This window comes from Botrytis sinoallii (assembly GCF_014898435.1).
Source record: "Botrytis sinoallii strain Bc 23 chromosome Unknown BSIN_034, whole genome shotgun sequence".
In the NCBI taxonomy this organism is placed as follows: Eukaryota; Fungi; Ascomycota; class Leotiomycetes; order Helotiales; family Sclerotiniaceae; genus Botrytis; species Botrytis sinoallii.
Window position 1 is genome coordinate 388,517 of NW_024066061.1, and position 12,182 is coordinate 400,698.

At 39.9% G+C, this 12,182-nt stretch overlaps 5 protein-coding genes across 5 annotated transcripts; 3 read left to right on the forward strand and 2 right to left on the reverse strand.

Moving 5' to 3' along the window:
- Positions 1 to 2,787: 2,787 nt before the first annotated feature.
- EAF02_011695 (uncharacterized protein) lies at positions 2,788 to 4,771 on the forward strand (the record flags this gene model as incomplete). The annotated part of the gene is made up of 2 exons (XM_038907742.1): positions 2,788 to 3,300; positions 3,392 to 4,771. The coding sequence occupies 2 exons, from the start codon at positions 2,788 to 2,790 to the stop codon at positions 4,769 to 4,771; spliced, it is 1,893 nt and encodes a 630-aa protein (XP_038752559.1).
- A 153-nt stretch (positions 4,772 to 4,924) lies between these two features.
- EAF02_011696 (uncharacterized protein) lies at positions 4,925 to 6,393 on the reverse strand (the record flags this gene model as incomplete). Its single annotated transcript, XM_038907743.1, has 4 exons — positions 4,925 to 5,299; positions 5,351 to 5,580; positions 5,627 to 5,861; positions 5,914 to 6,393. The coding sequence occupies 4 exons, from the start codon at positions 6,391 to 6,393 to the stop codon at positions 4,925 to 4,927; spliced, it is 1,320 nt and encodes a 439-aa protein (XP_038752560.1).
- Positions 6,394 to 7,334: 941 nt separating this feature from the next.
- On the reverse strand, positions 7,335 to 7,949 carry EAF02_011697 (uncharacterized protein; the record flags this gene model as incomplete). Its single annotated transcript, XM_038907744.1, has 1 exon — positions 7,335 to 7,949. The coding sequence occupies one exon, from the start codon at positions 7,947 to 7,949 to the stop codon at positions 7,335 to 7,337; it is 615 nt and encodes a 204-aa protein (XP_038752561.1).
- Positions 7,950 to 9,106: 1,157 nt separating this feature from the next.
- EAF02_011698 (uncharacterized protein) lies at positions 9,107 to 9,470 on the forward strand (the record flags this gene model as incomplete). Its single annotated transcript, XM_038907745.1, has 2 exons — positions 9,107 to 9,325; positions 9,354 to 9,470. The coding sequence occupies 2 exons, from the start codon at positions 9,107 to 9,109 to the stop codon at positions 9,468 to 9,470; spliced, it is 336 nt and encodes a 111-aa protein (XP_038752562.1).
- Positions 9,471 to 10,133: 663 nt separating this feature from the next.
- EAF02_011699 (uncharacterized protein) lies at positions 10,134 to 12,118 on the forward strand (the record flags this gene model as incomplete). The annotated part of the gene is made up of 4 exons (XM_038907746.1): positions 10,134 to 10,264; positions 10,321 to 10,499; positions 10,570 to 11,046; positions 11,244 to 12,118. 4 exons carry the CDS (start codon positions 10,134 to 10,136, stop codon positions 12,116 to 12,118), a joined length of 1,662 nt encoding a protein of 553 aa, XP_038752563.1.
- Positions 12,119 to 12,182: the final 64 nt, after the last annotated feature.

Consider the following 12,182-nt stretch of genomic DNA (forward strand, 5'->3'; position numbering starts at 1 on the left):
ATATCAAGGCTGATAATGTGGATATATTTGAATACTTTTATAATCTTATTAGTATTATTTTATATTATTGTTGATTTATATTATTTAAAAAAGTTTTTATTAATCTTTTTCTTTTATCCATTTAATTAGCAAAAGCAATCATAAAATATAATATTATATTGAAAAATATATATAATTGGAACGAGAAGGGGTTCCTAATCGGTTTTGGGAGAACTATAAAAAGAATAATAAATTGTCACGGAATTCACCGTATAGTGTAACCCTACGGTATTAATCCTAGTACTCCTCCGGAGTACTCATTCTCATGATTACTAAAACTATTTCACTCAGTTCATTTGTGTACCCTATATACCTAATTAGGCGACTCCATCGCCTGATCAGGGTATATAAAGCAGGTATGATCCTTATGATCACACCTCAAGTCAATCTAGTTTATTATCACTCTATATACCTATCTCCTGATCAAAGTGACCATTAGACATAGCTATTACCTCCGTGATATAAATATTAATATATATAAAAAAGGTAGAATTATAAAAACTAAACAAAACAAATCGAAAGAGTTTATTATTCTTTTAATATATATAGTTACCAATAATACAGCTTTATCATCTACTTTAATCTATAAAAAGGAATTAGGCAATCTATAAAATACATAGATTAATAAAGTGGATATAAAAGATCAAGTTTATTTCGGAGCCTCAAGTAATAGATGGTTATCTAATGCTTTTGGGCTTAATTAACTTACAAAAGTCTTTTAATATTATATATATCTAAAAGCAAGCAAAGGATATTGGCTATTGATTGTAGATAATTATTCTAGTCATATCAATATAGAATTTATATCAAAATACAACAAATTGAAAATTATATTGTTGATTTTGCCTTCTCATTCTACATATCAACTACAACCATTCGATATAGGCTACTTCCTTTTCCTTTTAATAAATTATAATATAGAACTTAATAATTGAATATATAAAAGCAGAGATTTAATTAATATGTCGAAACACAACTTTTGGGCTATCTTTAAAGTAGCTTGGGCTTAATCTGCGATTTCCCATAATATATTATGATCCTTCAAAAAAGCAAGCATTTATTTATTTAACAAGAAAGCTATTATATCTAATATAAAATCAGAAAAAACTATTACACTATCTATATCGATATAGCTTATAGAAAATAAATTTAAAATATTATATACATCAAAAGCTTTATATCAACTTAAATTAGAATTTCAACAAAATTAGAATCTCGAAATCACTTCAAAGCTTTTTAAGACTGCCTTTACTAATACAGTTAAAGCTGATATTCAATCATATAGAGCAAAAGGTTTAGAAGAGGTTCTAAAAATGAAAAAGAAGAAAAGGATTTATTTCAAGTATTTAAACCTTATAGAGGAGGAGACTAATAATACTTTTTTATATTCCCCCTTTTAGATTGAAAAAGCTAAAATCTTTTAATCAGAGAAAATGCTTGCTATAAAACAGGAAAAGGAAGTTAAGATATAGGAGAAAGCTAATAAGAAAGCTAAAAAGGAAAAGGAGGTGATTAAAGTTAAAGAGAGAATAATACAAAGGAAGATGGATTATCAACTTACAAGAAATACTAAAAAGGAAATTAAAAGAGCTTGTAAATCAATAGGATCTTCTATTAAAAGAGATTTAAAGCTTCAAAAAGGTTTATATATTATAGATCTAACATCTAAGAAAGCTATAGAGCCCTCTAATATAATAATAATAAATAAATCAATAATAAAAGAAAGAGAGAGGGTTATACAATCGAAACAAAGCTAACAGATCAAGATTCCTATAAGATTTAAATAAGGAAGTTTTAAATCTTTTTTTCTAATCTATTATATCTTATTATACTCTTAGACAACTTATAGCTTTATATCTTATTGAATGTATTTATTATTAAATATTGAAGTTGTTGTAGAGTGAGTTTAAAAACGTGCACGATACAGGGATGTGCACGATGTAGGGATATCGGTTATCAACTCCTTCGCTCTCTTTTTCATGGAGCAAACTGTCCGTGCGCCGGACTTTGCCCGAGTAGAAATTATTGAATTTCTTTCCCACCGACAGATATCTCACAATTTGAATATATGATTGAGCTCACATGTTCGAAGAGTTTACCAATTGCATTCAATCTCACCTGTATATTATGCCCTCACACATCCTACTCCGAAGCTAACTGACCCCACTATCATCCATGACCTCCCTCACATTGTCAAATTGTGCATTGTACACCTAGCCTAGCACAGCCATTGACCATTGTAAATCATCTTTGAAAATCGATAATCATGACTTCCACTTATTGACATCGTGGCATCCAAACGGAGCATTGAATGGTGTCTTCGATGATTATGAGACAATGGCGAAACACACTCTCCATAGGATATCTTTTCAAGATTGATGATTCTTTTCGGAAATTTAGATCTTACTCGACAGTAGCCCCCCTCTTTTGATAAGCGAGACTTCTATGGAAAGTGCAAAGGTAGCGGTAGAGGATCACGATATAAATTTCTTGTCCTTGTCAATTCTTTGTGTTGTCTTTGACTGGCTATCGTTTATAACAAATCTAGTGAGGAACCAGATGCGGCCTGATTTGTAAATGAATCAAAAAGTTCCTTTGACGGAGGTGATTATCAAAGCCCGATATTTCTTTATGGTGAAGCATTGAAATTCAGTTTGTCAAATCTTCAGAATATGTATTTGATCCCATTTATACTTTCGAACTAAAATATCACATCCCTCATCACGATCTCATCAAAATCAACCAGCGATGGCAAATAATTGGAAGTTCCGCTCTCGAATGCCTACCACCTCCATCGCTCAAATACAAATTCCTCCCATTCCACTCCAACGCATCGGTAAACGTAAGCGTGTCACGCGCGTAACAACCAGCGATGGATGCAAAGAATCCAGCATCATCAACGAGCTGCGAAAGAAATATGAAATTGACCTCGAGCACCCTCCTCGCTATCCACCCCAGTTCACTCATCTTCAACCACCTATCCCCCGCCCAGAACCTGATAAATTAGATAGTAAAATAAGACTTGAGATGGAAAGAAGACAGTTCGCACCAATGACTCCTGATTGGGTTTGGAGGGTCTTGACAGAAATGTACAAAGTGGATGAGAAAAAATGGGGAAAATGGGCAGTTGATTTGGATGGTATGAAATTGGCAAAAGGTGATTGGAGGTATCTATTAAAGGCTCACTATCGTGAATTCGACGAGACTGGTGCAATGGAAGAGTACGAGCTTGGCCATGTCACGAACACTATTGCTGATTTGGTAAGTTGGCTTTCATAAGTTTTTCCAAGCTAGTACTTCAGTTGAACTTGAACATTTGAAGATTATTGCTGATGTGACAAACTATGATTAGTATGTTTACATGGCTTGCGACTATAGGAACAGAGCAATAGCAAGAACACTCAAGAGTGGCGACCTAGCTGGTGATACACCAACCAAACAGAAAATCAGCTCCATAATCATTGATTCTGACAAGTTGTATTGGGATCAAGATAAAGGTCGCCTCGTGAGGGAAGGAGTGGATGAAGCTGGGGAGCCTATTCGTCGGCTTGTGGAGCAAGACTTTCCCAGAGCTTGGGAAAAGACTATGAAGGCATTGGCACAGTATGATGATGAGACTTTTGCCAATCTTGACTATATTGTGATTCCACACGAATTTGGCGCCTTCCATACACAATGCATAGGAATAGCACCAAAGCAAAGATTTGTCTTCCATATCGACAACTCCGGTCTGTCGAGACCCAAATTTGAAAGTGCATTAGATGAGACGTACGGAGCTTACTATCATTCGTTTTTTCAAATGTCTTTACTTGAAGCTATCATATACACAAGATTCGACAAAGGAGAGATTGACACCGCCGAGTGGCCATTGTACGGGCAATGGTCCTACCGCACGGATCATGCACTGCCAAGGAACAGAACGACAGACAATAGTCCCAACGCAACTCGACAGAACGATCCCTACAATTGCGCTTTGAATACCATGGCCAGTGCCGTGAATTTAATATTTGGATATGACATGGCTTGTTATGTATCTGGAAAAGATCTCTCCCCCATCCCTGGATTGACAGGAAAACGGATAAGAGTCGCAGCGGAATTTTTAAATGGGGGATTCAACTACCCATTCAATTATCCATTGTTCAAAATCCCAACAGAGCTACAAGAGATCATTATTGATGAAACTTATAAGCAAAATATTCGACCCCCTCCGGCCGTAGTAGGAAATATCATGGACGAATGGGATGAAGAAGACACAGAGGATGAAGCGGATCCAGACACAGAGGAGGAAGAGGAGAAAGCATCCCAGGCAGAAGCTCGAACAAAAGTTAAGAAATCCACTAGGTACAAAAAGGTCAAATGGCATGGCCAACCCGCTTTAGATTGGGATCCTGGAGAGCCAGATCCGACAGGACCAGGATCTACAGACGACGATTTACCAATACGAACTCTTTGGCCTGCCCAAATGGACCCTACTAGAACGGGGAAATGTGGCATTATATACCCGATCACAAAGCCGCACTTCTCGGATCCAACGTATGATGATGTATTCGAGTGCAAGAAGGCAGCCATATTCCACCAAATGGAGGGCTGGGAATTGTGGGAGCACATGCCATTGAATATATTCAAGCGCTGGATGGAGAATGTAATGGCAGGTAGAAAACATGAAGAGTTGTCTCCATGGGTGAAAGTGCTCAAGCTTGATGGACGTGTTTTCTCCGAGACAAAATATTGAGGGGCGAAGGCGAAGATGCCTAACAAGACTGTATTGACTTGTTCCGAAGCAGTCTTTCTGAAATTTTACTCGCAGATGTTACTGATTCTTATTTAATTGCGTTTAAATAAATACATTGCTCATATCCTCTCATTGAACCTACAAATCACCATCTCAAGTCTTTATGAAATAATTATTCAAGGTGTTTTTCTGTGGTGACTTGCCGAATTTCTTTGTCAATGCCTCTTGCTCCGACTTTTCGGCTTTTTCACCAACCTTCATTAACTCACATAATTCTTCGAATTCAGCAGAATTGACAATTCCACCTGAGGCCTCCTTGTGACCACGAGCGAAGTTCTCTCCTAATCGCTCAACTAAATCTGTAGTATCCAAATTGGCCACTGCTTTTAATGACTCGATAATATTGACTGGTGGATCGCGACCTCGAGCACATCTAGCAATCCGACATGAGAAATTTACCTTGCCGGGCAAGTAGCCATAATTTGCCACCATGACTATTTCTAGGGCTTTAGATTTCAAGAAGCCGGCCTTTGTAAAATGATTAGTGAAATGAAGTAGTTTCAGTGACTCAATACATACCCATCGCGTAGCAATAACCGGGTGGACTTGAGCTTCGCTTTCGATTTTCAACACCGCAATTTTCCCATCTTTACTGAATTTTGGTGGTGTATGAGTCTGTTTCTCAACCTCTTCATTGATCTCGCGTCTTGCTTCGGCGAGCCTCTTATCTGTCATGATTTCCTTTGGATCTTTGGCTCCGAGTAGTGCTTTCCAAGCAGTAATAACATCATAAGTACCAGTTCTTCGTGCTATATGAAGTTCAGCGATTGAGGTTTAGGAATTCATTGAACATACGAGCGTTAATCAAAGAAACACAATCATTAATGAGCTTTTTTGTATGTTTCTTAAAAGTGTCTTTCATATCTGGAAATGGGGGTATCCATTTTATGGTATTTCCTAGATCACCATGTGTTCCGATTGCGCAAAGATAGCCACATTCTTGAGCAATATCAGAATGAAGTTCTTTACAAATTTCGTAAGTCATGAGAGCTGTCGTTGGAACTGGAGGGCAATGGCAGCCTGAAACAACCTTCCCTCGAATGTTAGTATCGTTGCCACAAGAAGAATGTTTTCCACCTTACAGTCGCATTCTTGGGAAAGTCATCACTTAAATGATGATCAATGATCATACATTTCGCACTCTCATCATCAATGACAGGTAAACCACGTCGACTTCCTTGGTCTAAAACAATCACATAGCTAGGTTTCATTTCTGCCATTGCCTTTCTTTCGTATTCTTCATGGATATTCGAACCTTTCCGCACTAAATGAACGCTCAAATTCTTTTCTTCAAGTCCGAGTTTTATCAAAGTACGATACATGATTACCCCAGCACTCAATCCATCTGCATCTTTATCCGGCACAATAAGAGTGGGTTTCTGAGCCGTTGCGCATTCCCGGATGAATTTGTAGGCAGATTCTAGTTGATCACGTGGCGCTGGCCAAATCTCTTCGCCTGCGGAAGTACGACGGACGGGAGTACTGCAGTAATCATCGATTTTGATGGTCTTTTTTGGCGGCTCTGATATGATTTCGGCTTTTCTTTTAATTCCACGATCCATTGTAGGAACTCCAAGAGTTAGATCTGAAGAGCTGGGGCGTATTGATAATTTTGTAGGCAAATTATTGATCCAAGGCCTAGCGGAAGCGTTATGATATGGAAGACTTCTCCGAGCCAAGTTACGGAAAACAAAAAGCATCGATAGGCTTGAAATGTGCACAAAAGAGTTGAATGCAAAAGGGAGAGGTTACTATTTTTATATATAGAATGGTTCACATATAATCTGCGTGCAATATAATATGAAAATGGTGGTTTTGCTTTGATGAAGAAAGTTCGCGTTGGTCAAGGGGTTAAGGTGGTTAATCATGACGTAATCCATAATCCATCAATCAGCGCGGTGCAGTGCAGTGCGGACTAACCAAGCCACCGAATCTCCACCTCCCTTCTTTCCACAATATCATTGCCATAATCAATTGTTTATAGAATGGAGAGAATCATTATTGAAATCGGTATACCCTTTTCCGGCTTGTGTTTCGCATCAGCATATCGGTCTGTTGTTCAATGTTAAAATGTCCATAACACAATTTGCATGAAATGTGGTGTACGTACGGGCCGGCGGTGCTTGCCATGGCCATCGCACCTCAGGGAAGGTTAACATATCAAACACTCTCTCGTGTGTAGCATTTTGATATGAGAGGTGAGGAAGACTATAATCTGCGGGACAACAGGGAGCACTCCTCAGGTCTTTTCTACAGTTGGGTTCGAATGATTCATTTCACCAATTACATTTTCATTCACAAGCTTGCACATTTGAGGGTTCGGCACGTTTATTTTATTTTTGCGGGGGGCATTTTTCTTAAATTTTTCTAGGGGTTTTCTATCGAATCGACAAGTCAAAAACTCCGAAGAGTATCTATCTATGTCGTGAGGGAAGGTGTGCTTTTTGATCGACTTTGTGTTGAGGTTGAGAATTCGTGAATGTGTGATTGGGTTACCCCATTCTCAGAAAGTCCTCGCACACAACAATCTTGCGCCCTGCTCCCTTCGCTTGATCCGGCATTCGGAATTTGAGAAGCACCATCCTTTGCTTGATACAAGTGACACGAAATCGACATTTCCGCATTTTTTATATCTGGGATGAATCCCCGCGTCACTGAGTCTCTTGCGGAACTGATCATATCGCTCTTTGAAATATTGAAGATCCTCCAATTGCTGTGAAAGTTTGAGAGTGGAGCACAAATCATCCATGAGCTTTGAATGTTTCTTGACCAACGCTTGATGTTCTTTCCAAAACAACTGGAATTGTTGGATGTTGCAGCGGCAATCTCTGCACTTACAGCCGACAACTTCGGGGATCTCCCTGCGATCCTCGATTTCCTTGGAGCTATTATCGCAGGGCTGCGATGGCGCTAGGATGATTCTGCTGATGGGGACGTTTGATGACGAGTCCGCCGCATCATTTTCATCGACTGATGTAATGAAGAACTGCTCGTAGCAGAGATCACAGGTGCAATCCTTTGGTGTTTCATTCTTTCCGTGAGCACTCTGATCTAGAATGTCGTTATTGAGCTTGGCGTGGATGGGCCAATCGATCTGGAATTTGATGAATCTAGGCATCTTGTCGGGTTTCTGGCTAACTCGTGAAGTTCTTCTTTCTGAAAAAATCGTGGTGGATTTGTTTTTGAAAGTTCGAATATTGAGTTATGAAGAGATAGTAGTCGTTGTATGTGGGTGTGATACTTAATGAGGATGAGATGAGATGAGTTGAAATTGATATGGAAGGATTGATGTCATCCTGATATACGTTCGTAAAGATACTTGTTCAAACATTGTTCAATTGTCAATCAGACAAGCTTGAGCCGCATGCAAGAACGAGAACAGAATAAAATTGTCAGTGTTTAGAGTAACCTCACTGCCATATTGTCCCCAACGCGATGGCTGGCGAGAACAATAGACATTGTTCAATCTGATCGAGTTAGAAGCATCTGGTCCTGATCTGTACATAAAGTCACAATGAAAACACCTTTATCCGGGATACTTGTTCTTCCGACTTAGGCAGTTCCATCTCTTTCAACTTAGTTCACATCGGATTGTTCTCATCAATCAACCTATTTAACCCAAATTTTCTTTAATCCTCTCCAAAATGCAATGCCGCCAATTTTTTTCGCTTGAGATTCTCTCAAAATTAGCATTTCATATGTGCAACTTCAACTTCAACAGGTGCAAGTGACCAGGTTCTTGATCTTTGGGTGCTTAGTTGGAAATTAGAATTCTGAATTTCGGATTCTGGAAGCACACAAAAAAAGCTTGAAGTACGTGGAGCGAACCTTATTGAATGTTCTGCTGTTGTTCTGACATGGAGGCTTATATCTCGTGATATTTTGATGCGCAATGGTTCTCCATTGGCTACTTGTATGTTGATATTGAAAGAATTTCTGGATCTACTTCTCTTGTATTTGCTTATACAATGTGGCCCCGAATGAATTCCACACAACTTCCCGAATGTTTGTTCAGCTACGCCAACCCCATTCTCTCAAACTCAGCACAGTGTCGAGATACCCAAGGAACAAACCTCAAACAACATTATTCTAAGCCATTCCTTGCCCTATAAATACCAAACCACTTCGTCCCCAACATTCCTAATTCTTTTTCTCTTCATTCACTCGAATCTTGACAAGATAAGACAAACACAAAACTTCATCAAATCCGGATACAGAATCCCAATCCACATCCCCAGATCACAAGTTCAAGAAGTCACCACCAAAACCACAAAGATGAATAACGGAAGCGACTCCGGAGTCATCTATGACGAAATCACAGAACGTTTGTACATCGCCCTTCAAGGAGACCGAGATTTCGACGACCCACCCATCGGAGACCCAGGCCTCGAAGAAACCCATCATCGACGACCCGCCAGTCGAAGTACCCCTTCTTCAACTCCGACCACAACCACAACCACAACCACAACCACAACCACAACCACAATCATTCCGGTACTCAAACATCATCACTTTGATCAAGATCATCGAGTTGATTGCTTTGATCGCCATGGTTTTCATCCTCCTCTTCGACTACTTTCCTCCTAAACCCGCGCCCACTCGAACCGGACCACCACCTCCAACACCAGCCGGACGGTGAAAAGTCGAATCCTTATTCAGTCAATCCACAGGGATGACTAGGACAAGAATTGGAGGGGAAGAGGGTGGATGAAGAGGAGACAGAAGGAGACAGCGTTCCCCACAACACGTTTTCTTTTGTAGGACAGATTGAAAAAACCTGGCGTTTGTCAATCGAAAAAACATACAAAATTTCAAAAAAGTTCAAATAATAATTTTGACCGGAAAAAAAATCAGTGCCAAGATAATACTAATGTGACTTTGATAATGTGCAAAAAAGTAAACTTTGAAACAATTGAATGAAAAAGTATACAAGAGTAACTGATGTACAGTTTCCGAGAAAATGAAAGATTTAATCCAAGAGTCAAGGGAATAATATTTTTGATCGCTCTCCATGCAATCATCATTTCACCTACACATGCACTAATACGTGCAATCAAAATGACTGACCCACTCAGGTCAAGTAGATGGATGACCCCCAATCTCTGCCTTGCGACACATATGACCTATCCAATAGGAAAAAGGAAACTATGCAGGTTTCCGACGAGCGTCAATGCAATTATCCGTATGAATTATTCATCGTCAGGGATCTCGAGCCCTCAAGTATTCTTCTTCCCTTTCGTTTTCGGCTTTCTGAACACTGATTCCCTCTATACTCTTTTATCACTAAACTCTTGCTCACAATATGTCCACCGCATCCAACAGCCAACTTTTAGCCACAACAAAACGTGATTTTCATGAAATCGCCCAGCAACTTTTTCTAAAGACCCAGGAGCCCATAAGACCGCAGAATTATAGGAGCGGTACCTTTCGGCAGTCGAAAAGTTACATTCTTCTCCATGAGGAAGAGCAACATCTAGCAGATCATATAGCAGTCCTGGCCCAAGCCAAGGAGGCGCAACTGGTGTATCGGCAGCTATGATCGAAGAGGGCAGTGGCCGAGATTCGTCATCCCTAACCATTAGAATTGCATCAAACGAGACGCCTTTACCAGAAACTGTGGATGGATTGCGTAGATGTTTAGATATAGTGGAGGAAGCTGCTCGTGAGGGTGCGTCGGGATCAATATTCCACAGAACAGGAATGAAAAAGTCGAAAACTAATTCATATATATGGTTCAGAAACGGATGAGCACAAAGGTACTCACAAGTCAAACCTCCTCATGCAAATCATCAAGCTGAGCAAAAATCGTCTGCGACGTCGTATTGTACCAAAGAATCGAGGTGGAAAAGTCAGACTTTCGCTTTTTGACAGTGTTGAATCATTGCGATGTAGGCTTTTGGTATTAGAGACCAATATTGAAAATCCCTCTCTACAAAAAACTCTTTTTGTTAATCTTTCAGAACTGTGCCAGAAGATTGAAAGCTTTACTCTCTCTTCCGAAGACAGACAAACGGATCGATTAACCTCAGTAATCTTAGCTGCGCACAAAGTGTCGACGACTGCCAATAATCCATCACTTGAACGCCAGCTCCAAATGAAAGGCATTGACCTAGATCTCAGCTACCGCCGCACTGTCTTCCAAATCGACAAGATAAGCAGATACCTAGACATCAGTAACGACCTAATAGACTTTTCCCGGAAAATCAGGTGTAATGGTTTGTTTCGCAACATCCGCTTGGAAGTGTGCACTGCACCAAGGTTCAGTATCACAGTGATCAAATCTTGCATGTTCATAGTGAGATACAACTCATCTTTTTCTATGAGCAATATCCTGCGGACTTGCCTCCAAGGTGCATAGGATCTAGTAAGTCGGCTTGCTTTCTATGCGACTTGTTCATTAAGAAACATGGAGTGTACCGTATTTCGCATTCGCATGGCAGACTGTATCCAAAATGGACGGTGCCAGAATGGGAGTGCGTGAATGAAGAGTTAAATCTAAGGTTCAGTGAGATTTTGAAAGACATGAGTCAGGAAATGCTGCAGATCAAAAAGAATTTCGTGAGACGACCCGGGTATGAAGGAAATGGTGCAGAGAGCAGAGTACATCTGTTGATACTTCCGTCGAACTTCAATGCAATTTCAAGCCCTACAACAGAAATGAGAGCTTCTTCGAGGTCAGAAACTTCATTAAAAATTGCCGTTATTCATGAGTCTCAGTCTGAGTTCTGCGAAGCCTCGGAAGCGGCAATAAAAACCACATGCCAAGCTTGTGATCTCCCGCCAAATACGACTACCAGTTCGACTGTCGCAACAGGAGCTTTGAACGGGGTTAGTACTGCTCTCGAATCAGGGGTTATCTCAGGCTCCAACTCGGCACCTTCCATTAGCTCAAAATCACCACACCCAAGTCCTTTATACGAGTGCCGCGCACAAAACCTTCCCATTAAAATCCTTATCTCACCCGATAACCTCCTAGACACGATCATTCTCTCCATCGGTAAAGTAGAATACATATTTGATATTCGCGATATGGAATTTGGATATCTCAATATCAAACCAACGAAGCAAATTGATATACTGAAAGGAAGGAAGCGATTGCAAAGTAAAGGATTAGCTGAAGGAAACCATGAAGAACTCCGACTTATAGATGTCAGAGGTTCTGAACTTGATGGCGAACTTGTGCTCACCGGCAGAAATTCGGATTCAAAGGAAGTGGAGTTTTTTATGAATGATGGGGGAGAGTGTAACATTTGTGTCAAGATTGTATGGGGTGTAGAAGAGGGGTAATGGAGGAGAGAAGTGATGTGAATCCCAATTTAATGATCATGGTCATCAAAGTGCTTGAGATTCG